This window comes from Martes martes (assembly GCF_963455335.1).
Source record: "Martes martes genome assembly, chromosome: 7".
Classification (NCBI taxonomy): Eukaryota; Metazoa; Chordata; class Mammalia; order Carnivora; family Mustelidae; genus Martes; species Martes martes.
This window is the reverse complement of record NC_137894.1, coordinates 63146921-63174088: the sequence shown is the minus strand read 5'-3', so window position 1 is coordinate 63174088 and position 27168 is coordinate 63146921. Positions and strand designations below refer to the sequence as shown.

The 27168-nt window shown below is 36.6% G+C and overlaps 1 protein-coding gene across 2 annotated transcripts in view; it reads right to left on the bottom strand.

The window, feature by feature from the left end:
• The window catches only part of CTDSPL2 (CTD small phosphatase like 2), a 76907-nt gene that overhangs the window by 40723 nt on the left and 9016 nt on the right, over window positions 1-27168 (bottom strand). For both annotated transcript variants that reach the window (XM_080808202.1, XM_080808203.1), the window contains exon 2: window positions 8291-8500. In XM_080808202.1, coding sequence (XP_080664328.1) covers window positions 8291-8476 — 186 coding nt within the window. In that variant the 5' untranslated portion in view covers window positions 8477-8500. The remainder of the gene's footprint in view (window positions 1-8290; window positions 8501-27168) is intronic.

The following is a 27168-nucleotide window of genomic DNA, read 5'->3' as shown; positions in this document are numbered from 1 at the left end:
TGATAAGCTATTTTCCCTTTGGCTGCAAAAATACTATTACGTTGTCCTCTCATGCCTTATGTAATAAAACATATTCAAATAAAGTTATGGTGCCGATTCAGTTTACTATCATTTGAAAACACTCAGCATTAAAGAAAAGAGGAATTTAAATGTACTTTAAATGTACACATGATGAGTTCTTTAAAAGCCAATAATCATTACAGTTTTTCAAACTAAAAATAAAAAAGTCAATGAAATATCTTAAAGAGTAAGTTATCATATTGCAATGGTTGAAAAAGTATACATAATATCTGAAAGACTTATAAATTCCCGCACAGCAGACATTGCTGGAACCCTGCTGGATAAAGTCAGTAAAAGAAACAGGCTCTTCCACTTCCCGAAGATAAAGTGGAACTGAACAGATAACTTATCTGCAAATACAGGAAATGAATTAATATCTGGTCTATAGTGTTATATTTCTGCCTTATGGATAAGGCCAACTTTCTGTTTTGACTATATCTGATACTAGCATCAACTAATCATCAAAGATCTTTACTGTAAATGGTAACAAACACAAGCGGTAAATAATTTTTTTGCATCTCGGTTTATCCTGAAATAACTTCTGTTGAATATTTGTGCTGACTATACAAAAGCAATGATAGATATAACTACTATCACTTAGCACAAATTAAGGCAATGATACCCAATAATCACTGTATTATTTATTGCCATGCACTAGAGGGGGGAAAAGGCCAGTTTGACTTAAGAATGTTCCTGACAAAGCTGTAAAATTAATCAAATCTCAACTCTTAAATATGTCTTAACACTGTACGATGGGCTGCAAACTTGTGCTTCTACAGTTGTCTTGAGAAAAAGCACCTGAGTTGGAGCACCTGTGTGGCTCATTCCATTAAGCATCCAACTCTTGATTTTGGCTCAGGTCATGATCTCAGGGTTGTGTGTTCGAGCCCCAGCTCGGGCTTGTGCTGGGCACAGAACCTGCTTACGAGTCTCTCTCTCTCCCTCTCCCTCTGCCCCTCACTCCCTAAGAGGGGGGAAAAAGAAAAAGAAAGGAAAAAGAAAAAAAGAAAAAGCATCTGAGTGTTTAAGTTATTACAAGCGGAGTTAGACCACTTTTCCAATGGAAAACTATTTTTAAGTAGGTATTTTCTGAAAAGTGAACAAAGCAAATTTATCACTTCACGAAAAACTTTTTGTTGCCAACAACAAAATGTGAGAGCTTTCAAGCAAAAGTCATAATTTTAGAAAAGTTGGACCCAGGAGCACCTGACTGGCTCAGTTGGTTGGGTGGCTGCCTTGGGCTCAGGTCATGATCTCTGGATTCTGGGATCTAGCCCACATCAGGCTCCCTCTCTCACTGCCACTCCCCCTGCTTGGGTATGAGATAGAGAGCTCTCTCGCTCTAGTAAATAAATAAATGAAATCTTCAAAAAAAGAGAAGAAAAGTAAAGTTGGACCTAGCGCCATGAGCTTGACAGCTTCCCAAAACTATCCTGTTGAAGGGAACATGGGTGGTTCAGTTGGTTGAGCACCAGATTCTTGGGTTTCGGCTCAGGTCATGATCTTGGAGTCCTGAGATTGAACTTCGCACTGGGCTCAGCACTCAGCAATGAGATTCTTTCCCCTCCCTCTACCTTCCCCTGCTCAGCTTGCTCACGAATGCTCTCAAATAAATAAATAAATAAATAAATACAAACTATCCTACCGAGATCAACAGGGACGTTCTTAATGTGATTTTTAAATACTGAATAATGAAATATATTAATACGTAGAATAGCTACATAATTCAGTGAACCAGTATCTTCTAAATAACCAGTGCATAGTGTTAGAAAATCATACATAGTACATCACTCATTCCAGGTGCAAGATAGATTAACAAAAAGATCACTGCAGCTTTTTCAGATTCCATCTTGGAACAAGAACCTAAGACTACATTTGTTAAGCTTCGGTATAGTATCAATAGGATATCACAATTATTTAAAAAGGATATTAAAATACTCCTTCCTTTAACAAATACATGTGAGTATGGTTTTCTTTAAATGCTTCACTTGGGGTGCCTGGGTGGCTCAGTGGGTTAAAGCCTCTGCCTTCAGGTCAGATCATGATCCCAGGGTCCTGGGATCAAGCACAGCATCTGGCTGGCTCTCTGAGCCTGCTTCCTCCCCTTTCTCTCTGCCTGCCTCTCCACCTATTTGTGATCTCTGTCAAATAAATAAATAAAATCTTTTTTAAAAAAAGCTTCACTAATAACAAATTATATATGAAGCCATCATTAAGGACACTGGCAAAATTACGAATAATGTCATGCCTCCCACTAATTTTTTTGTTTTTAGGAAATAGTTAAAATGTTGTCTGTATTAACATTCAGTGAGTTTATAATCGAATTATGAATAAATATTTTCAAAATTCCTCAGCTTGATATCTAATGAGATATATTTTGATAGATACAACCCACATAAACAAATGTTCTTTCGGGTTCCCAATAATGTGTAAGAAAGTAAAGGAGCCCGAGATCAAGAAGTTTAAGAATCACTTGCTCAGGAGGAATTACTAATGAAATCACAAGAAAAAAGAAGTCACCCTCCACAAATGGGGAAAAAAAATCTGAACTGTCAGTTCACACACACAAAAATCCCTATATAGTCAATAAGCACATGAAAGGATTTTCAACCTCATTAATCATCAGGGAAATGCAAAATTGAAACACAATGAGATAACCACCCCACCCCTGTAGAAAGACTAAAATTAAAAAGACTGACAATACCAAATATTGCTAAGAATGTGGGCAACTGGAATTTGCCAGACATTGCTGGATAGAATATAAAATGGTACAAATAGTCTGGAAAACAACTGGGCAGTTTCTTAAAAGTTAAACAGTCTTTCAACAAATGGTGCTAGGACCAACAGATATCATTAATATGTAAAAAAATAGTTGGACCTTACACTACCTACAAAAATTAATCCAAAATGGATGAAAGAGCTGAAAATAAGAACTAAAACTCTAAAACATGTAAGAAAAAAAACTTAGAGCTTATAAGAAAAAATCCTAGAGAAAACACAGGGCTAAAACTTTATCAAATCTTGATTTTGGCAATAGCTTTGGGAAATGACACCAAAAATATAAGCAATAATAACCAAAAATAAACTGAACTTGGTCAAAATTTAAAACTTTTGTGCTTCAAAGGGGTCTGAAAGAATGGGAGAGAATATCTACAAATCATCTGTCAAAAAAGGATTTGTATCTAAAAGAGAACTCTTAGGGGGCGCCTGGGTGGCTCAGTGGATTAAAGCCTCTGCCTTGGGCTCAGGTCATGATCCCAGGGTCCTGGGATTGAGTCCCGCATCCGGCTCTCTGCTCGGCAGGGAGCCTGCTTCCTCCTCTCTCTCGGCCTGCCTCTCTGTCTACTTGTGATCTCTGTCTGTCAAATAAATAGATAAAATCTTTAAAAAAAAAAAATTCATGACAATATATACCTTAAATAGGCGTGTTTTGTTGTGTTTAATTATAACTCAAAAAGTTAATTTTTAAAGTCAATACAGGAGTTAGAATGAAATTCTAAAAGATAACTGGTTTAACAAAAAGAGGGCAGGATAAGAAAAACCTAACTAAACTAAACATGTCAATCTAAATATAAATACACAGGGTATATTTATACATGGGAGGGAAAGAATTATAATCATGAAAATGCTAGGAAAGTTATATAGCTATATTAACATTAGGCAAGGTAAACCTCAAAGCAAATTATTACTAGAAATGAGAGATTTCACAGTGGTAACAAGAACAATTTATACTCATCACAAATGTGTATACACCTAACAAGAGAACTTCAAAATACATAAAGAAAAAAACTGGCAGAACTAAAAGGCAAAGTCACAGTAACAGTTGGAGATTTTAACATCTCTCTCTTAGTAACTGATAAAACAAGTTTAAGATATAGAACACTGAAATATTATCAACCAACTTGATCTAATTAATAGTTATAGAATACTACACTGAAAAACTCTAGAATATGCACATTTCTTCAAATACACGTGACACTCACCAAGATAGACTATATGCTAGAAAATATCAAGAAAGACCAAAGAAATGAAATCATACAGAGTATATTCCTAGATAACAATGATAATAAATTATAAATCAACAATTAAAAGATATCTTAAAAATGCCCAAATATCTGGAAATTAAATAACAAGTTTCCAAATAATCCATGCGTCGAGAATAAATCAAACACACCCACAAAAAAGTTAATAAAAATATAATCAGAGGAGCACCAGGTAATACATGTATGGAATTGTTGAATCACTGTATTGTACACATGAAACTAATATAAGAGTGTACATTAACTAACTTCAATTAAAATAAAAACTTAAAAAAGAATATATAATCAGAACATGTGGGAAATTAGTACTTTGAAATTCACAGCTTTAAAACTTTTATTGGGGGAGGGGTGGTGTAAAATCAGTGATCTAAGCAAGGGGCTGGCAAACTATACAATCCAGAAGCCAACTCCAGCAAGCTGCTTCTGTATGCCCAGCAGTCTAAGAATTTTTTTTTTTTAATTTTTGTTTTCAAAGATTTTACTTTTTTTAAGTAAGCTCTACACTCAACACAGGGCTCAAACTCATGACCCCAGGGTCAAGTGTCACATGCTCTACTGAATGAGCCAGGCAAGAGCTCCAGAAATGTTTTTTTATATTTATAAACGGGGATGGAGGAGGAAGGGAGGAGGATCAAAAGAACGTTATTTGATGACATATGAAAATTATATGAAATTCAAATCTGTGTCCAAAGTTATGCTCATTCATTTATGTATTACCTGAAGAGTAGAGTAGTAGCTGTAACACAATATAGTCCACAAAGCCTAAAATATTTATCAGAAACAGTTACAGAAAAAGTTTACTGATCCCTGATCTAAGCTCCCACTTCCAGAAACTAAAAAAGTAAAAGTAAATCAAACAGAAAGTATAAGAAAATATTAAAACAAGTAGAAATCAATTAAATAGAAAATAGAAAAAATGAAAATTAACAAAGATGTTGGTTCTTTGAAAGAGTAATGAAACTGACAAAGCTCTAGCAAGACATATCAAAACAAAGATAAATCATAAGTTATCCATATCAGGAATGAAAAGATATACATCATTACAGGTCCATCAGACACTGATATTTATGTAAATTTCATAATTCTGAAATCAGAGAAGTGATAAACATTTGAATCATAAAATCTGGATTTGAAAGAGACCAAAGATTCCATTCACACTGTTATGCGCTGAATTTGTGTCATGCCCCTCCCCCCAATTCCCAAATTCATATGTCGAAGCCCTAACCCACAGAATATAACCATATTTAGAAATATGGCTTTTAAGCAGTAATTAAGTTCAAATGGGGTCATTAGGGTAGGTCCTAATCCAATTATGAGTGGTGTCTTTGTAAGAAGAGATTACAACACAGACTACACAAAGGACTGAGAGGCAAACTATGGCAGGACCCAGCAAGAAGGCAGCCATCCAAGTCAAGGACAGAGGCCTCAGAAAAAAACCAACCTGCTGACACCCTGATCTTGGACTTCTAGCTTCCAGAACTGTAAAAAAAAATTGTTTTTTAAGCCACCCAGTCCTTAGTATTTTCTTACGGCAGTCCGGGCAAAATTATACAAACCCTTATAGTCATAAATTAACAACCTATGTTCGGTTTACTTAAATACTCTCGTGGCTAATTTATACAAAATTAAGATTAGAATACAGATTAAAACTTGTTAGCAATATAAAAATATAAAAATGGGTCAGTGGTGATAAAATGGCAAGCACTAACAGCCACTGATCCTAGAAATAATAATAGTAACAGGAGAGCAGTAAAGTAGGGTGATACAACAAGAGCAAGTTTCAAAAAGTCAGACTCCTGAAACAGGGATGAAAGCAATGTTAGATACCTTAGAAACGACTACAGCTCAAAAGAGAAAGCAAGAAGGTTTGTCTAAAAAGTTCAATTCTAGCCACGTAACTTAAAAAGTCCAAAAGCAGACAAAAAGGAACAGTATTAAAGAAACAAAAAAGGCAGCACAGTGAGTTGTCCAACTGATTTGGTTTTAAAAAGGACACTTGTCGAGATAAGAAATGTAGTTTATCATCTACTCAGACTAAAGGAGATGAAGATATATGCAAAAAGTACTGCAGAAAAAACTTCCTATAAAAATAGTAAGTTTAAAAAAAATAAAATAAAAAAAAAATAAAAAAAAAAAGCACTTGAAAAATAGTAAGTTTAAAAAACAAATAAGTTTCGGGAAGCTTTGAAATGATGACAATATAAATAAACAACAAAGTGAGAAGGTAGTATAAGAGATTCAACCTTATTTGCTTTCATCAAGAAGAGTTTTCCTTACACAAGATAGGTGATGCTCTTAAGACGTTACCTAGCTACTGAGACAAAATGGTATAGGACAAAGAACACAAGTATCAGAATCAAATGAACCTGGGTTTAAATCTCAGCATCATCACTTACTGTAGAGGCAACAGTGCATAGTGGGTTAAAAGTGTAGGCTCTGAAGCCAGGGTATTTGGGTTTCAATTCCAGTGTTGCCACTTAAAACTAAGTAACCCTGTGCAAGTTATTTAATCTTCCTGTGCTTTTGTTTCCTTACCTGTAATACACAGATGATACAACCTACTTCCTTTGTTTGTACAGTTTAAAGAAGTTACTACACTTAGAGCACTGAGAACACTGTATGACACATTTAATTGCTCAATAACTGGTAGTAATTACTTTCCATTTATTCTTTATTGTTCGTTTTTATCCTGTACATTTATTACACATATTGTTGTTACTGACATATGCAAGCTACCTAAATTCACTAAGCTTAAATTCTTCTCTTCTATAAACTACCAAAAAATAGTTATATGAATTAAGGAGATATAAGATATAAAGCAACGAATAAATATACTCAATAAACATTACCTGCCAAACCCTACCCAAATTTTTAAAAAGACAACACTACTTAAGATACTGAACATAAGCAAGCACTGTATAGATTCTCAATAAAACTTTAGAATATATTATCAGATATGATTTAATGACAATGAGGTAAGAAAGAAATAATAATCAGAAGCCAGTGTAATCTCAGTAGGAGTAATACATGACAAACTAATCATTTAATTTACTTCTAACACAGGGTTAGTAAACAGGGGGTGGGGGAGGGGGGATGACATTCCAATACTAATTTTCATAATAACCCTATAGAAAAAAAAATCTGGATGATTAACAGTACAATTAAATGAATTTGAAGCTGCAGGAAAACTCTTGCCCCCCAAATTAGTGAATAGACGTTAGTTTGCAAACAGGTTTTTAGTAGCCCTATCTTATTTAACATCTTTAAGTAGACATTAATGAAAAATGCAAGATTTGGGTTTAAAAAAAATAAAAAGAAAGAAACTTGACAGTAATTTCTATAGGAAAACCCTGAATGTGTAGTTGATATGGGAAAAAACCTGCTAACCAACAAAGATAGATTTTACTACTAAAGGAGAAAAAAAAAATCATGATATGTTATGCAATGGTGCCACATTAATACGATCAGAAATCAGAAGACAGAGGAAAAACCCACCCATCCAGACTTTTTTTTTTAAACCAAAATCTTGCATTTTTCATTAATGTCTACTTGAACACATACAACGAATAACAATAACACTATCTTATTTATAGAGTATATTAAAATTTCTCAAACTGCTTTTTCTGTTTGCCATCTAATGTAAAAACAACTCTGAAACAGATAAAGCAGTTAGAATTAGTCCCATTTTACTGTCTTCTTGAGGTTCAGAGGGGTAAACGAGTTTCCTCAGATCAAGTTGGTCCAAAGTATGAATGTGGAACATGTGACTCTTAGTCAGTGTCCATTTTTTCTTTAATAACTTTTTTCCTCTTTAATAAAGTAATACATTGTCATTGTAAAGTGTCAGAAAGAGAAATCATCTCCCTAATCACTGTATTAATATTAACAAGAAAATTTAACTTTTCTTTGAAATGAAAAAAATGGAAATGAGAGAACTCACATAAATAAGGAAAAATTTTTTACTTTTCATGATACTACGCTGAAAAAAAAGAAGCTAAATGGATCAATTAAGTAGAATAAATGTTTTCTTGAATTCTTTAAATATTTTTCATGTTATTACTCTTAAAATGACATCAAAATGTAGACATTTCTTAATCTACTAGCAATATTAAACTTCTCATCTTTGCATGCTTAAAGAAAACAACCTAAACTTTAATTTTAATGATGTAAGTACAAGGTAAAACCATTACCTTGGGTGTGCTTCCTTTAATGAATTTTTTAATTGAAGACAACAAGCCAGTTTCATTTTTCGGTGTTTTTTCTCCCCCTGAAGGCAGGCTATCATCAACCTCTGAATATTTCCTCTTGGCTCTAGCAGTGCGTTGTGTTTGGATTTGATTTGATTGCTGAGAAGCTTTACGTGTTCTCAGCCTCATCTTTTATGAGTGCCACATATAAAACTGTAAGAGAAAAATAACAAGGGTTATTACAATTAAACCTAGCACACCAAAATGTGGCCCAGCTTATAAGAAAAATGTCTTGGTCCAAGTCTCTAGGGGATTAAAATAAGGAAGCAACATTTTAAGCAAAAGGTTGCTTTGAAGTTTTACACACTATCCCAAGTAACCTTCCCACCAACTTCTAAAATATTATACTCTATGATCTAATAAAAATATGAGTAACACCAGGGTGCCTGGGTGAGTCAGTCTTAAAAGTTAAGCACCCAACTCTTGATTTTGGCTCAGGTCATGATCTCAGCGTTGTGAAATGGAGCCCTATGTCAGGCTCTGTGCTGGGTGTGGAGCCTGCTTAAGATTCTCTCTCTCCAGGGCACTGGGGTGGTTCAGTAGTTAAGCGGCTGACTTCGGGTCAGGTCATGATCACAGGGTACTGGTATCGAGCCCCATGTCAGGCTCGTCAGGCTCCCTGCTCTGCAGGAAGTCTGTTTCTCCCTCTCCTACTCTGCCTGCTTGTTCCCTCTCTTGCTGTGTTTCTCCACCAAATCAATAAATAAAATCTTAAAAAAAAAAAAAAAAAGACCCTCTCTCTCCCTCTCCAAAAAAAAAAAAAGATTAACACCAAGAGTGTACATACTTTTTTCACAGCGCTATACTGCCCCACCCGTGCTGACATTATCTTTCATTTAATCATTCACTCAACAAGTATTTATTAAGCACTTGACCACATTCAAGGCACTGAGCTAGGCTGAGCACCTAGTAAAGAGTAAAAAACATGGGGAAGGTTTCTGACTTCTGGAGCTCACACTGTAGTGGAAAAGCCCTCAATGAACGAATTAATTACATGAGCATGATTCTTTTTTTTTTTTTAAGATTTTATTTATTTATTCGACAGAGATCACAAGTAGGCGGGAGGGGGGAGGGCGGGGGGGGGGGGGGGGCGGGGCGGAGCAGGCTCCCTGCTGAGCAGAGAGCCCAATCCCAGCTCCATCCCAGGGCCCTGAAATCATGACCTGAGCCAAAGGCAGAGGCTTTAATCCACGGAGCCACACAGGCGCCCCCCACCACCCCATGCTCATGATTCTAATGATCAACAATCATAAAAGTGTAAGAAGAGCAGTTGGATCATTCAATTTATTATGATCAATCGATCTTACCACACATAATGAAACTTTAAAAACTGAATTCACGTTAGAAAGAAAATAGGCAATTTACTTAGAACTCTCTCACTTTCTGGATGAGAAAATTAATGGCTGGCATAACTGTACAAAGACACAGAAGTGGTTAAGTACACACCCTAAATTAGAATCTGAAGTAGAAATATAAAAATTACCAAACTAAGAATTAAGAAATGTGAATTCAAATCCTATTTCAATCATAGCTAAACTACAGTCAGTTGTTTTTTCACCTGTATAAAGAATATATTCATCTTAGCATCCTAAGCCTCAAAATGAAAAAGGAATTAGAAAAGGCTATAAAGTGCAGAGAACAATAATGCTACTCACAACAGTGAATGCATTCACAGAAAAGTCCAACTCCATTTAAGCATTCTAAACTCCTAAAGATGCAGAAATTCCTGCCAAAGGATAGGGTCTTCACTGACCAATTAAGAAGCTTAAGACATTGTGTCTTTACACAATGTTCAACGTTAACAGTCACAGAAAAAAAAAGTTAGAAACTTTTAGAAAGTTAATATAATCTACTCCAACAAAAAACCTCAAATTCAAAGGATTCACCAGAGGAGTCCCTAAATAAAACAACCGTTTTTTTTCCTAGCAGCAAATGGTGCTCGGTTTTAAGCTGTCATCCCAAAATAAAAAATACTGCCTTTTCTCCTAGAGTCCACGTTAACTTCTAAAGTGATTTATCATTCAAGGCATGTATTATTTACTTTAAAACCCTATTTAGAGTGGATAAATGTTGCCTTAATTCCTTAGTTATTGAGTACAGCATGCCTTAGAAAAGGAAAATTCCCATATAGAAAATGCAAGGGGGGAATTTCTCAAAACTATGTTTAATCAATTTCTGTAATTTTTAAACTTTTTTCAAAAATATCCAAGAATTGGGGAACCTGGGCATCTCAGTGGGTTAAGCCTCTGCCTTCGGCTCACGTCATGAACCCAGGGTCCTGGGATTGAGCCCCACATTGGGCTCTCTCCTCGGCAGGGAGCCTGCTTCCCCCTCTCTCTCTCTGCCTGCCTCTCTGCCTACTTGTGATCTCAGTCGGTCAAATAAATAAATAAAATCTTTAAAAAAAAATACCCAAGAATTAATCTATCTTAAGCCCAGAATCATTAAATGGAAATTATAAAACTTTATGAAATAATATATTGATCTAAAGTAGGTCTTAAAAGACCAGAGGCATATAAGTAAGTCCAGTCTTATTAAGTCTGGCTGATTAAAATTTAAATACTTATGGTCACCTGCTACTAGAATGGTAAGAATGAAAACTATAACCTCTGTCCATGAGAATCAAAAAGTCTGGCAGATAAGTATACATATCATAGTGTATATATAAAGTCCTAGATCACTCCACATGAAAAGAGTGAAGACAGTTCTAGGAAAGGTTAGGAGAAAGGTCCTTTAAACTCAAAAATAACCAGTGGGCATTTACTTGAAAGAAAGACATTCAAAGAAGGAGCTGAAAAGTAGGTTTTTGTCCATTCCATTAGTGAATTGTAAAAGGTGTACTTGATAGATCTTTTTAAAAGGCCTCTGGGAGGCAAAATGGCCATGACAGGGACAGCCCTGGAAGTGACATGGTGCCAGAGCATACACCTTATCTGAGGGCTGTGTGGTGCGAACAAGTAAGTTCATAGCCCGATCCAACAAAGGCATGTTGTCTTTTCTTGCCATGGCCATGGAGATGTGCCAGTAAGGCCTTTGCCCTAAAAGGCAATTCCAACATTTCACAGCCCTGACCCTGAACCGCCAGAGGGCTGCCAATGGCACAAGGCCAGTCAAGCAGGTCCTCCAACCTGACAGGTGCGACACTGAGCACTCCATGCCTACTGGCACAACCTCCTAGGACGGCCACCTCTCCTGGTTCCTCTGCACTTTCACCTTCAAGCTCTGCTAAGCACTGGCCCTTGTGCGGGCAGAGAAGCCATCAATGAGCACAGTGCTGGCGGGTCGAAGAGTTTGTGGTGGCAGAAGAATGTGTTCCGTGTTCTAATTTGCAGGCTACAACAACCCAAGTGTGGTACCACAGGGTATGTGGAGAAAATCATATGCAGTTCTTCTAAGAGAAATGAATTCAAAAGCTGCCACTCAGCTCTGATGGAAAAACACATATTCTAGAAATTTGAAGGGGCCATCGTGGGTGTGGCCTTGGTATTCACTTGCTTTGTTCATCAGGGACAGCGGGACAAAAAAGCTCTGGATAAAGCCTGGGAGCAAATCAAGTCTATATAGCTACCTTCTACTCTTTAAAGTGGTGTTAGCGATGTTGCACCTCAGACAGAGGCAGTACAATGAATGGATCTGTGCCCCTTGTTCTTGGGAACTTGTAGTGGTATTTCCTCCTCCAACTCTTGTCTAGATCATTAACAAGCAAAATACAGAATAGTTCCCTTCCCTGTTATAATTTGGTTTACCATAGGAAGTCATGGTGGCAGAAAAAGGACAGCAACTTTATGCTCCAATTTACCAACTACCTATCTTCCCCTTCTGCTACTTATTTAAAACTTTCAGGATGTAATTTCAGCAAAAAAGTTTATTTCTCAGCCAAAAATCTGTTTCCCCTCAACCCTAATGCCAAACAAACAAACAAACAACCCCCCCTCCCCCAAAAACCCTGTAGATGTATTTTTTTTTAAAAAGGCTAGTATAGGGGCTGGAGCAGTCAAGCCCTCATGAACTTTCAAAATGGACTACTCACACAAGAGATGAACATATAATTTTCAATTTCTCATGGAACACTTACCAAGACAGATCATATGTGGAGATGTAAAACAAGTCTAAATAAATTTAAAGACTAAAATCTTACAAAGTATATTCTCTGACCACATTATAAATTTTTAAAAATCTTAAAAAATATCAAATATTTGAAAATTTTAAAATATATTTATAAGTAAATCATGAGTCAAAAAAAAAAAAAGGAAAAGGAAAAAAGAAAGAAAGAAGAAAAAAAGAAAACCACAAAGGAAATACAACATATTTTGGACTAAAAAATAACAAAAAAACAGCAGTACATCAAAATGTGTAGGATATAATCAACATTCAGAGGGAAATTATAAAGGTAAATGCATCTCACACCAAAGTCTCAAAATATATGAAGTAAAAACTGTCAAACAAAAGTGAAAAATAAACAATTCAACAAAAATAGCTGGGTATTTCAATACCCCATTCTTTTTTTTTTTTTAAGATTTTATTTATTTATTTGACAGAGATCACAAGTAGGTAGAGAGGTAGGCAGGAGGTAGGGGGTGGGGTCCCATTTTCAATAATGAATAGATCAATAAGGAAATCAAAGACATGAACAACTCTCTTGACTGAAGAGACACATACAGAACACTCCACTCAGCAGAATCTGTAACATTGTCCAGGATAGACTACATGTTTGGACACAAAACAAGTATCAATAAACTTAAAAGGATTGAAATCATACAACTATATGGTCTCCAACCACACTGGAATGAAATTAGAAATCACAAGGAAAGAAACCTGAGAAATTAACAAATATGCACAAATTAAACAACAAACTCTAAATATGTAAGCACTGTGTCAAAGAAGAAATCACATGAGGAATTAGAAAATTCTTCAGGATGAAATGAAACAAAATCACAACATTCAAAAACTTATGAGATGCTCCCAAAAAGTGCTCAGAGGACAATTTATGTAAATGCTTATTATCAGAAAAAAGACCTCAATGCAATAACAACTTTTCAGCATAAGAAACTATAAAGAGAAAAACAAACTAAACCTAAAGAAAGCAGAAGGAAAGAAATAAAGAATAAAGCAGAAATAAGTCAAATAGATGATTTAAAACACAAAGCAAGGGCGCCTGGGTGGCTCAGCAAGTTAAGCCTCTGCTTTTGGCTCAGGTCATGATCTCGGGGTCCTGGGATCGAGCCCTGCATTGGGCTCTCTGCTCAGCGGGGAGCCTGTTTCCCCCTCTCTCTCTGCCTGCCTCTCTGCCTATTTGTGATCTCTCTCTCTCTGTCAAATAAATAAATAAAATCTTAAAAAAAAATAAAACACAAAGCAAAAAGAAATTAATGAAGACAAAGATTTGTTCTTTGAAAAGATAAACAAAATTGGCAACCTTAAATTAGATGAGCCAAGAAAAAAAAGAAGCCTCAACCTATCAAAGTCAAGAGTGAAAGATGGGTCATTAATACCAACCCTACAGAAATAAAAACAATTTTAAGGGAATACTATGAACAACTGTACACCAACAATTAAGTAACCTAGATGAGATGGATAAATTCCTATAAAGACAAGTAAAATGGGCTCAAGGAAAAAAAAATCCGAAGCCTCATAATAAGTAGAGACTGAATTAGTGATAATTTTTTAAAAACTTCCCAGCGGTGCCTGGCTGGCATGCAACTCTTGATCTCTGGGTTGTGAGTTCAAGCTCCACTTTGGGTACAGAAAATACTTAAAAATAAAATCTTGAGGGGTGGGGGGGACCACCTACAAAGCAAAGTCCAGTACCAGATGGCTTAACTGGAGAATTCTATCAAATGTTTAAAGAACTAACACCAATCCTTCTCAAACTCTTCCAAAAAATTGAGGAACACCTCCCAACTCATTCTATGAGGTCAGTATTACTCTGATACGAAAGTCAAACAAAGACATTACAAGAAAAGTAAAACTACTAGTCAATATTCCTTAGGCACATAGATGCAAATATCCTCAACAAAAAAACTAACAAACCAAATCCAGCAGATTAAAAAAAAAACAAAAAAACAAAAAACCCTTTTTTCTTCATCAATTTTCTTTCTTTCTTCCTTTCTTTATTCTTAAAGATTTTATTTATTTGTCAGAGAAGGAGAGAGTGGGAGAGAGAGAGCATAAGCAGGGGGGAGAGGCAAGCAGAGGGAAAGGGAGAAGCAGGCTCCCTGCTGAGCAAGAAGCCCAATTCAGGACTCCATCCCAGGACTATGGGATCATGACCTGAACTGAAGGCAGATGCTTGACTGATCCAACCAGGCATCCCTCCAGCAGCTTTATAAAAGGAATACACATCAAAAAAAATAAATAAATAAAAAGCAAGAAAGCAAGAAAGAAAAGTTTAAAAAAAGTATAAGGAATATGCATCATGACCAAAGTGGGATTTATCCCAGGGATGCAAGGCTGGTTTAACTATGAAAAAATCAATCATAATACACCTTATTAAGAAAATAAAGAAAAAATTCCATATGATCATCTCAAAAGATGCAGGGAAAAATAAAGAAAGCATTTGACCAAACCCAACACCTTTTCACAATAAAAATACTAAAAAAAACTGGCAATAGAAGAGAACTTCTTAAACCTGAGAAAAGGCATCTACAAAAACCCCACAGCTAACATCATACTGCATAATGAAAAACTACACACTTCCCACTTAAGGTCAAGAAAAAGACAAGGTTATCTACTCTCACCACTTTTATTCAACATTTTACTAGAGATTTATGCCATGGAATTAGAAAGACAAATAAAGAAGAAATAAAAGAAATTCACATTAGAAAGAAAAAAGTAAAACTATATCCAGAGGACATGATATTGTACGAATAAACACAAAAGGAGAAACCACAAAAGCAAAAACTAGATAACTAGACCTCATAAAAATAAAAAAAGACCTGAGAAGACACTTCATAAAAGCTAGATGATTGGCCACAGGCTTATGAAATGATGCTCAATATAATTCACCATCAGAAGTGGAAGCTGAAATTAAAATAGCATACTAATCCACATTTACTTGAAAGGCAAAAATTAAAGAGACTGACAATAATAAATGGTAGCAAAGATGTGGAACAACAAGCACTCTCATATTCTCCTGGTGGGAATGTTAGGTTTTTGGTAAATTTCTATTCAACAACACCTTGCCCCTTGATCCAATAATTTTTTCACTTCAAGTTTTTATCTAAGAGAAATGTAAACATGTCCACACCATACTTTTACAAAAATGTTCCTGGCAGGCTTTATTTACAGTAGCCCCAAACTGGAAAAAGAGACAGAAAAGTGAATACTGTGGTGTTTTCACATATTAGGATAATAATCAAAAACAGAAAACAATTATTATTACCATTAACAAGTTGAAAGAACCTGACATAATGCTGAGCAATGGCAGACACAAAAGAATACATATTTGAATACACCAATGAAGAGAAATTCTGTCAGAGGCAAAAATAATCTAGGAGAAACAAATCAGAATAGAAGCTGTCTTGGGGAAAAGAAATGACATATATGTGATGGAGTGTGGATCTATCTGTCAAAACTTACAGCTAAAATCTATTTATTTCAAATTATGTAAATTTTACCAAAATAAACACGTGCAGAAAGTTTTTATGAACAATACCGGGTAGCAGGAAGTCGGAGCGGGTGGGGATACAGATCTAAAAGACAGACAAAAATGTTAGTAAGTACTCAAACCAAGTGATGGTCATATGGCGCTTCATAATACCATTCTGTTTACTTTGTGCATATGTTTGGTATTTTCCATTAAAAAACAGCAGCAACAACAAAAACCTGGACTACCAGAGCTACCTACAGGATTCAACACTGAGAAGAAACTGAATTAAGTCAAAATAGAGTAGGACAGGATCAAATGAGAAAAGCAAAGAGAACATCTAGGAAAAGGGGGGCAGAGGAACATAAACTAAGCAATCTCAAGAGAGCAATCCTCCATATTTTTGAAGATAGAAAGTAACAGAAAGCTCCATTTAAGTCAAAAAACTGTCTTGAGCCAAAAATCCTCCTAAAAGTTCAGGAAAACAAATTATACATTAAAAAGTAACAGAAGGGGCGCCTGGGTGGCTCAGTGGGTTAAAGCCTCTGCCTTGGGCTCAGGTCATGGTCCTAGCATCCTGGGATCGAGTCCTGCATCGGGCTTTCTGCTCCGTGGGGCCTCTCTCTGCCTGCCTCTCTGCCTACTTGTGATCTCTGTCAATAAATAAATAAATAAATGAATGAATAGTAACAGAAATTAGTCAGATCCCATACAGTCATAAGAAAAAAAAGAGAGACTCAAAAAGAGAGAGAGAGATAGCAGAATAAAACCCCCAACTTTTGGGGGGTGTCTGGCTGGCTCAGTTGGTAGAGTATGTGACTCTTAATCCTGGGGTCATGAGTTTGAGCCCTACACTGGGTGTGGAGCCTACTTTAAAAAAATAAATAAAATATTGAAAAAAAAATTTTTTTAACCCCTAACTTTCTACAGACAATAAGACTATAAAAGATAAGTCCACAAAAACAGATCACAACTACATACTATTTCCAAGCAACCTTAAAGACATTGATACTAAACCATTTAACCAGGATTTGAAGAGAGGGCAATAAAGTGAAAAAACAGAAAAAAATCATTTCAGAAATAGACTAATAAAGAAGGAACAAAGAATTAAATGAACAGAACAAAGAAAAATATTTTCACACATTAAAAAAGATTTAAGCAGTGCCTGGCTGGCTCAGTCAGTGGAGCATGCAACTCTTGATCTCAGGGTTGTTGAGTTCAAGCCCCATGTTAGGTGAAGAGATTACTTAAAAAAAAACATTCAAGAGAAACTGGTAAATACTGAAAAATAGATCAGATACTCAAAAACAAGAGAACTTTTCAGAAATAGAAAAAGTTTGAAACCATGTATCGAAAGAAACAGACCTGAGAATAGCAAATGCGAAGCAAATGCGAAGAAATAGTCTGGTACGAATTACTAGAACTTTACTGAACTTTAGAGAGGGAAAAATCCTTTGGTCATCTAAGCCAGATGTAGGCAAACTTCTTCTTATAAAACACAGTAAATATTTTAGGCTTGAAGACCACAGGGTGAAGGTTAAATGAAATTCAAATATCAGTCTAGACCATGCTCATTGGTTTAAATACTGTCTATGGCACTGCACAGCAAGAGCATCCAAAAACAGTATGTAAGTGAATGAGCACAGCTGCTACATATAATAAAACTGTGTTTACAAACACAGGCAATCAGCCCATGAGCAGCAGTATGCAGAACCCTGATGTAGGCATGCACTAAATGACTTTATAATGGAAAAAAACATTAGACTACTCTAAATTTTTCAATAGCAACACTTTATGCCAAAGAATGGAGCAACATATTTAAAATAATCAAGAAAAGAACATGTAAACCCAGGATTTTATATCCAACAAAGATAACAAGAATAGGGATGCCTGGGTGGCTCAGTTGGTTAAGCCGCTGCCTTTGGCTCAGGTCATGATCCCAGGATCCTGGGATCGAGTCCCGCATCGGGCTCCTTGCTCGGCAGGGAGCCTGCTTCTCTCGCTGCCTCTGCCTGCCTCTCTGCCTGCTTGTGTGTTCTCTCTCTCTCTCTCTCTCTGGCAAATAAATAAAATCCTAAAAAAAAAAAAAAAATAACAAGAATAATGGCCACAAACTATTATCAATAAGCAAAACATCTAGGAATGCTGTGCCTATGGAGCCCTTGCTAAAAAATCAGAGCATTTGAGAAAACCCAATTGACTACAGATACTGCATAAGAACTAATGGTGACTATCAAACATACAGTATGTAGTTACTCATACAGCAAAAATAAAATGAAGGTTGAAAGAGAGAAAGTATAGTATGTATATTCTCTGACAATGTAAATATACTTACCTATTTAAAAAAGTGAGGGGGGAATAGGAAGAAACACAACAAAGGGTATATATATGGCTTCAATAATCATATATAGGATAACAGCACTGGCATTGCTATTGTGAGACTATTATGAGATAAATCTAATTTAGTATTTAGATTTCTAATTCCAGGTTTGTCATCTACTGGGTCCTCAGGAACCTAGACACAGTATGGAACAAGAAGACAAGAGACAGAGGGGAAGTTAAAAATAAAATCCCTGGAATTCTGACCTATGGTCAATAAATCTCCCCAAAAAGCAAGCACTCAGTTGGACAAAATAACAAAAACCACCATTTCAGTACTCTAGAAACCAATCAAAACACTATAACACTCTGAGAATGCTTATAAAACTCAACTTTGAGTAAGAACATTAGGAGTCTGTGTCATTCTTATCTAGGGCTGCTCTATTCCTGTATCCTCCACCTCCAAGCTCAGATGGTCTGTCAGGCTGAGAGGACTGCCAACTTTGAGGTCACCATAAAAAGAGACTCCCAAGATTTAAAGCAGCTGGGCAATGACCACACTCAGTGGTCACCAGTGTAAGTGACAGTTTTGGTATAAGTAATAATTTCTATGGCAGGCAAACTATGAGGGCCAACAGCTCTAACAGACAATCACATTTCTGGCCAAGGCAGTACAAATGCACAACAGAGACCAAAGAGGGCCCCACCTATCCACATACTGAATCTTGCACATCAGAATTTTTTAATTTTTAAAATGTTTGCTAAGTGAAAGTAAAAAATGACATTAAATTGTCATAGTGACTGGTTAAGTTAAATGTTTTAATTATATGTATAGGCTACCTTTAGTTCCCATTTTGCTAAATGCCTATGTATGCCCTTTCCTCATTTTTTCCTTTAAGGATCAAAACACGAAAGTTGAAAAAGACTTTAGTTCAACTTCCCCAACCAAAGCAGTAATCTTTCAGGTAGTCTTTCTGTCTAAAGATAACCTAGAATGTACTCAAATACTTAAGGAGACATGAAGTTCACTACTTCCCAATGCAAGTATTTTAAAATGTTAAATGAGTTCTAACCAAAAAAACTTTTAAAGTGAACTGAATAAAACCCGCAATATACTTAGGTGCTTGGGTCGCTCAGCTGGTTAAGCAACTGCCTTTGGATCAGGTTATGATCCTGGAGTCCCCGGTTTGAGTCCCACATCAGGCTCCCTCAGGGAGCCTGCTTCTCCTACTGACCTCTTTCTCTCTCATTCTCGATCTCTCAAATAAATAAATAAAATCTTAAAAAAAAAACATGCAATATATCAATAATTCCCTTATTTAATAAAGAAGAATTTCTAGGGGCGCCCGAGTAACTCAGTCGGTTAAGCTTCCGACTTCCGATCTCACATCAGGTCTTGATTTCAGGGTCATGAATTCAACCCCGCACTGTGTTCTACACTGGGCCCACAGCCTACTTAGAAAACAAATAAACAAAATAGAGAAGAATTTTTAAGAAGAATTTAACTCTAGCAATTGGCTAAGCATAACTTTCCTTGTTTTAAGTCCAAAGCTTGAAATTTTTTTTCATTTTAATACTTAAAAAAATTTTTATATAACTTTTTTATTTGCCAATTATGGCTTAATTTAGAGGAAGATATTTATATTACTTGCCTCAACTCCTCAAAATAATGGAACTATATTTAATACTTCAAAAACACTTATATATCCAAATATCTCAATAAATATTTGCTAATTTAATCTCTTGGCATTTCTTGCAAATTACTAAAATCCTAAAGTAAAGGCTCAAATGCCCATGCTTACCTGAATATTGAAACATAATCCAAACAACCACACTACCAAAGCACTGTAAAAAGTATTGTGTTGGTTTTCTAGCAAGTCTCCTGTCCACTCCAGAAAACCAACCCTTAACTTATCCTTTTAAAAAATAAAGTACCTACATTTACCTGAACATGGAAAAAGTTAAATACATTAACAAACAGTTGTCCTTTATTAATTACTAGGTGCAAGGCACTGTCCTAAGTGCTTTCTAATACATTATTTCACTTTTAATCTTTCAACAACATAAAGTGGAAATGAGGTGGAAAAAATGGCAGAAGTGTTTTAAGTAACAATTTCCATGTAATTTCAATAAAAATAAGCGACAATGGTTTATTTACCACCAACAAGAAACTAAAAAATTTTAATGATTCTAATTTCCCGTTAGCCTCTAAAGTTTGTTTTTCCCTCTGCTCTTTTCTAAATACATAGTCATTCATAAGTGATTTTCCTGCTGAACCCCTGTCTATACAAAGCCTTAAAATAGGGTTAACTTACAAACAGCTGTGTTTACAAATTGGCAGTTGGAGGCTCAAAATAAAATTTCTCATAGAAATAGTGTTACAAAATGGGGATTACAGTTCCAGGGTAGGTCCTATGGCATATTTTTACCCACAGTGTAACTGAAAAGAAAAACCTAGGGGTGTCTTGGCAGCTTAGTTTGTCAAGTGTCTGATTCTTGGTTTTGGCTCAAATCATAACTCAAGGTCCTGGGTTCAGCCCCAAATCCGTCTCTGTTCTCATTGGGAAGTCTACTTGAGATTCTCTCTCCCTCTCTCTTTCTCTACCCCCACCCCATCTACCCTTCCCCTCCTCTCTCTAAAAATAAATCTTGAAAAAAAATTTTGAACCTAAACAATTACACCAACAGTGTGGAAAACTATATTCCTTCCATATTTCTACACCAAGCCTATTGATAGTGAAACTATCCATCTCTAGTGCTGGGGAAACTGAGCATCCAAATAAAAAATGAAACTAGATTCTTACCTTACATTATATACAAAAATTAACTCAAAATGGATCAAAGACCTTAAGAGTTAAAACTATAGAAGTCTTAGAAGAAACAGAGGACAAGCTCATGACACTGAATTTGGCAAAGATTTCTTGGCTATAACACCAAAGTATAGGCAACAAAAGAAAAAAAAGATAACTGAACTACATCAAAGTTAACTTTTGTGTATCAAAGGATACTATCAACAGTGAAAAGGCAACCTATGAAATGAGAGAAAATATATGCAAATCATATATCTCATAAGGGCTTAATATCTGAATATTATATATCTGAATATATCTGAAAAACTTCTACAGCAACAACAACAACAAATAATCAAACTACCTGGTTCAAAAATGGGTAAAAGACTTGAACAGATATTTCTCCAAAGAAGATATATAAATAAGCACATCAAAAAATGCTCAACATCAGTAATCATTAGGGAAATGCAAACCAAAACCACAATGAGATACCTCTTCACACCCACTAGGATGGCTATAATAAAAAACCAGAAAATAAGAGGTGTCAACAAGGATGTGGAGAGAATGGAACTCTTGCGAACTGGTAAGAATGCAAAATGGTTCAGTCACTGTGGAAAATACTATGGCAGTTCCTCAAAAAATTTAAAATAGAATTACCATATGATCTAGCAATTTTACTTCTAGATATATACTCTACAAAGAATTGAAAGCAAACAGACATTTGTATAGCCATATTACCAGCAGCATTATTCACAATAGCAAAAAAGTGGAAGCAAAAGTGTCTATCAACACAGAAATGGAGGGGTGTCTGGGTGGCTCAGTCAGTTGAGCATCTGCTTTCATTTTGGGTCATGATCACAAGGTCCTGGGATGGAGTCCCATACTCAGCTCCCTGCTAGGTGGGGAGCGTGCTTCTCCCTCTCCTGCTCCCCCCGCTTGTGCTCTCTGTCAAATACATAAATAAAATCTTAAAAAAAAAAAAAAACAGATAAGCAGGTAAAATGCAATATGAATATACAATGGAATATTATTCAGCCCCAAAGAGGAAGTAAATTCTGCAATATGCTACAACATAGATGAAACTTGTTAACATTATGCTAAGGAAAATAAATCAGTCACAAAAGGACAAATAATATATGATTTCACTTACATGAGATACCTACTGATATTCAATAGAGATAAAAGTAGAATAGTGGTTGCCAGAGCCTGGAGGAAGGAAGGGAAAGGGCTATTATTTAAGAGATACAGAGTTTCATGTTAGGAAGAAGAAAAAGTTCTGGAGACGGATAAACAGTGGTAATGGCTGCACAAGATGAATGTACTTAGTACAACTGAACTGTACATTTAAAAATGGTTTAAGGGCACCTGGGTGGCTCAATGGGTTGGGCCTCTGCCTTTGGCTCAGGTCATGATCCCAGGGTCCTAGGATTGAGTACTGCATTGGGCTCTCTGGTCGCGGGGAGCCTGCTTCCCCCCCTCTCTCTGCCTGCCTCTCTGCCTACTTGTGATCTCTCTCTCTCTGTCAAATAAATAAATAAAATCTTAAAAAAAGAAAAAAGGTTTCAAAGGTGAATTTTATGTTTTCTATATTTTACCACAACTAAAAGGGGGGGGGGTGTAAAACCCTACAGGTCTCCATCTAATCCCTTTCTCTGAGCCACTATGAAAATGTAAGGTAAAGGTTTCCAAGAGGGTGAGAGATGTGGACTCTGGAATAGGAAAACAAAATCCCTTATTTTTTTTTTTTAACCTTTCAACAAACGGGGAAGAACAGAAATACAGAAAAGGGGAAAGGAAAGTACAGAAAAGGGGATAAGTAAAATCTGCCCTCATACTCTGCTGTTTATATATTTACTACTTTTAAGAACTGACAAAATAACCCATAGACCAAAAAAACGGTGGGTTGTCAGATATACAAAGTACCAAAATAGTTCATCTAAATTTGGGATAAAAAATTTTAGTATTACCTGGTTTTTCTGGGCCTTTCATAACAGGAAATGGAATGGAAGGATAAGCAGGATTGGGAGAAAGACAGGTTTGGGGGAAAGATTAAAAAAATTGTAAAGGAGGGGCTAACCATAAGGTAGTTTGGGGGTAACCGCAATATTTAGGGAAGAGGAAAAAATGTGCTCTTCCCGCTGCATGTTCCATCCGGCATCTCAACCTTCCGCCCTCGCTGGCTGTCAGAGCAATGATCACAGTGTTCTATCATCAGGCTGACCCTGCAGCACCAGACCCTGAAATATCGGGCCCCAACAGGGACTAAACTATGGAAAAGGCAGAGGGAGTTTATCCCAAGCAACCTGAGAACAAAGAATTCGTAGGACTGACAGGAAAGCTCCTCTAATTGTGGAGTTTTGCCTAAAGATCCGTTTTTATACATTAATTGGGTTCTGCCTATACAACAGAAAGTTGTGAGGAAAATGCTACCAGCCTAACAATTTAAAAAACTGGGTAAACTACAAAATCAAACTTTTCTTGAACCCATCAGAGAGCTAAGGTCACAGGACAACCAAATAAATATTGAAGAAAAGACAACTTGCTCCTAGGAAAGACCAGGATCTAAGCGCTGGCTCACCTACAGCAGAGCATGGGAAAAGACAGCAGGGCCATAAAAGCAGGTAAAAATAATTCATCTAAATTTGTTAATAAACTCCTTAAGGCAAAGCGGGCTGGCATAGAATGTAGTACTCCTGGGAGCCCTAGACACAACAGGGCTCTATATTTGCAGAATCTTTGCCACAGACCTCCACCAGGTACTCACAATATATGGGAATACATGATTAGGAAGAATCTTCTGTGGAGCGGGGCTTAAGAGAAGAGCAGCTTCTACCAGGGAAAAAATATCAAAGCCCTAACTGGATCCTTCTCCCCTAAGGAAAGAAAATTTTAAAGCTGGGGGAAGAGCAACAAGTCCAGTCACCTTCAGGGCATAAGTGAAGACATTATTAAGAATAAGGGTAGAGTCAAAGAAAAACCCTTCGACCACTGTGGGAGGGAGCAGGAAACAGTTTTAGGCCCAGAATCTTAGTATCACTGCCTTCAGAGATCTCCTACCACTAAGGCAAGGCTTGGGAAACACTTTTCTAAACAAGACCTGAAAAAATGCAAAGCCTAATTTAGCACAGAGCAGCAAATCACTGACAGAGCCCCATCCCTGACGTCCAGATACATAGGGCCTACCCTACATTGAGACTGGACCAGGACAACAGACATATTTCTGATTCCACCACCAGGTGAGCAAGCACAGATTAACGTAGCAGTAATCTCCCACTGGAAGAAAATCAGGAATATCTACAGTCCACATAGAGGGACAAATGCATAAGGAAAGCCAAAAACTGAGTCAATCAGGTAAACTAAGAAACACTTTTTCATGTCTCAATTTCTAGCTAATGGACAAAGTACCACTAGACAGGTTTGAAATCAATGGTGCACTTAAAATATTCTTTGCAAAGAAAAAATTTTTGCAACAACAAAACCAAAACTCAACTAATCCAGACCCCCTACACTAAGAAGCCCGATCTCTACTGTCCTATTCATGATACCTAGCATTTGTTAAAATACTGCAAGACATACAAAGAAGAAATATATAACCCACTGTCAAGAGTCAAAGCATTCAACAGAACCAAAAATCACTGAGGACAAAAACAGAAAAGTCAATGAAACCAGAAGTTAATTTTTAGAAAAGATCAGTAAACTGATAAACCTCTAGCAAGACTGAAGGGGAAAAAAAAGACACAAATTACAAATATCAGGAATGGAAAGGTGAAAATCACTACACATCCCACAGACATTACAGGAACAATAATGGAACATTACAAAGAACTTTATGCCCATATATTCAACAATTCAGAAAAAATGGTCAAACTCCTCAAAAAACATGAACCAACAAAGCTCAAAGAAGAACAGGTAACCTAGGGGCACCTGGGTGGCTCAGTGGGTTAAGCCTCTGCCTTCGATCAGGTCATGATCTCGGGGTCCTGGGATCGGGCCCCACGTCGGGCTCTCTGCCCAGCGGGGAGACTGCTTACCCCTCCCTCTCCCTCTCTCTCTCTGCCTACTGGTGATCTCTCTGTCAAATAAATAAATAGAATCTTAACAACAACAACAAAAAAAGAATAGGTAACCTGGACAGTCCTATATCTATTTTTTTTTTAAGATTTTATTTATTTATTGACAGACAGATCACAAGTAGGCAGAGAGGCAGGCAGAGAGAGAAGGGAGGAAGGAGGCTCCCCGCCGAGCAGAGAGCCCGATGCGGGGCTCGATCCCAGGACCCTGGGATCATGACCCGAGCCGAAGCCAGCGGCTTTAACCCACTGAGCCACCCAGGCGCCCCAGTCCTATATCTATTTTAAAAAATCGAAATTATAGGAAAAGTGTCCAACACAGGGGTGCAGATGACTTCACTGGAGAGTCCTACCAAACATTTAAAACAAAAACGAAACACCAAAGTGACACAAACTCTTTTAGAAAAAGGAAGAGAACACTTCTCAACTCATTTTATGAGGTCAGCATCACCCTAATAACAAAATTAAATGATACATATTAATTTGGCCAAATACCAATAAGAAACTGCCAATACTACACCTGCTATAACCTAGTTGTATTATTTAAACTTAAAACATAAAGGGAAGAGTTCTGAACATGCACATACTGCTTCATCCCAGTAATTTTATTTATGTTATAATTTAATATGTCCTCTAGGTTTTCTGTGGAGTTCCACTAGATATGTTCTTTTCTATTATAAGTAATACAGAATAAAACAAGTAAAGATTGGGAAATGAGTACACTAGGGAAATAAATCCACTACTAACGAATGAAAATGGTACAATTTAAGTAGATTACATCATAAAACAAACATAGCAATGGGGACAATGACAAGTTAAGCCTAAGAACTCATGATGTTGGGGTGGGGGATGAGGGAGTATATAATGTAAAATGTTTCCACTTTTTTCAACATTTAAACCAGACCTCATTACAGGAACAGAAAAAGCTGATTGTTCAGCAATCTAAAACTAGACAATGAAGTCTGCTTTCTATTTACCTGCAGGCCAGCTAAAAGGTATGGGAAAGTGGGGGTGGGGGCAGAGAAAGCCTATTCCAAATGTTCACTATCAATTACAAAATTAATTCTGCTAGTTTCTCTACCCCCTTTATATTTCAGACTCACATCCAGCAGCTCTCTCAATACTTCTCAACACACTCAACACGTGGCACCTCGAATTCAACTTACCCAAAACTGAACTCACTTTCCCACCCAACCCCCACATCCAACCCAAACCTGTTCTTCCTACTATGTATTTTCTACTATATTCCTTTTTTTTTTTAAAGTTTATTTAAGCAATTTCTATACCCAATGTGGGGCTCAAACTCTTGACTCCAAGATCAAAAGCCACATGCTCTGCAGAATGAGCTAGCCAGGAGCTCCTCCTATATTCTTGATCACAAGTAATGCTTCTACCATCTACCTAATCAACCAAACCAGAAATCATCCTAAACATCCCACCCATTCCTCCTCTCTCTTGTCTCCTATGTCAATCACCACATCCTTATTATTTAATCTATGAAACATTTCTTAGTCTTGACCCCCTTTAAATCCATCCTCCACACTCCACAAATCTGCCTGTTCCTTCTCATTAACTACCTTCAAAATAAAGATTAAACTCCAGTATTATATGTAAAACCCTATACAATACACCTCCCCCAAGTGTTTTTTCATTGCTATTTGCTGCCCCACTCTATGTGCCCCAATGATTAAATAGTTTCCTGTCCACAATGTGCTGTATCCTGCTTCTGCTTTTCTCTACCTCAAACATTCTTCCAACTAAACTAATTCTTATCTTCATCACTGAAAGCTCAGCTCTAGTAACATGCACCCTGGTAAGGTAAGTAAACACCTCCACATCTCTAAGCCTAAGGTAAACCTATGATTATCTCTACTTAAGCTCTCCACAAATCCTACTGAAATAACCCAAATATCTTTAGCTCCACTAGACTGTAAGAGTCTTGAAGGTAAAGATCTTATCTGTAACTCCAATAACCTAGTACAAAGGAAAACTCAATCTCTGTTGAACTGAACCATAATTTTTCTTTTTCCTGAGACGAGAGAATGGGGGGAAAAACTG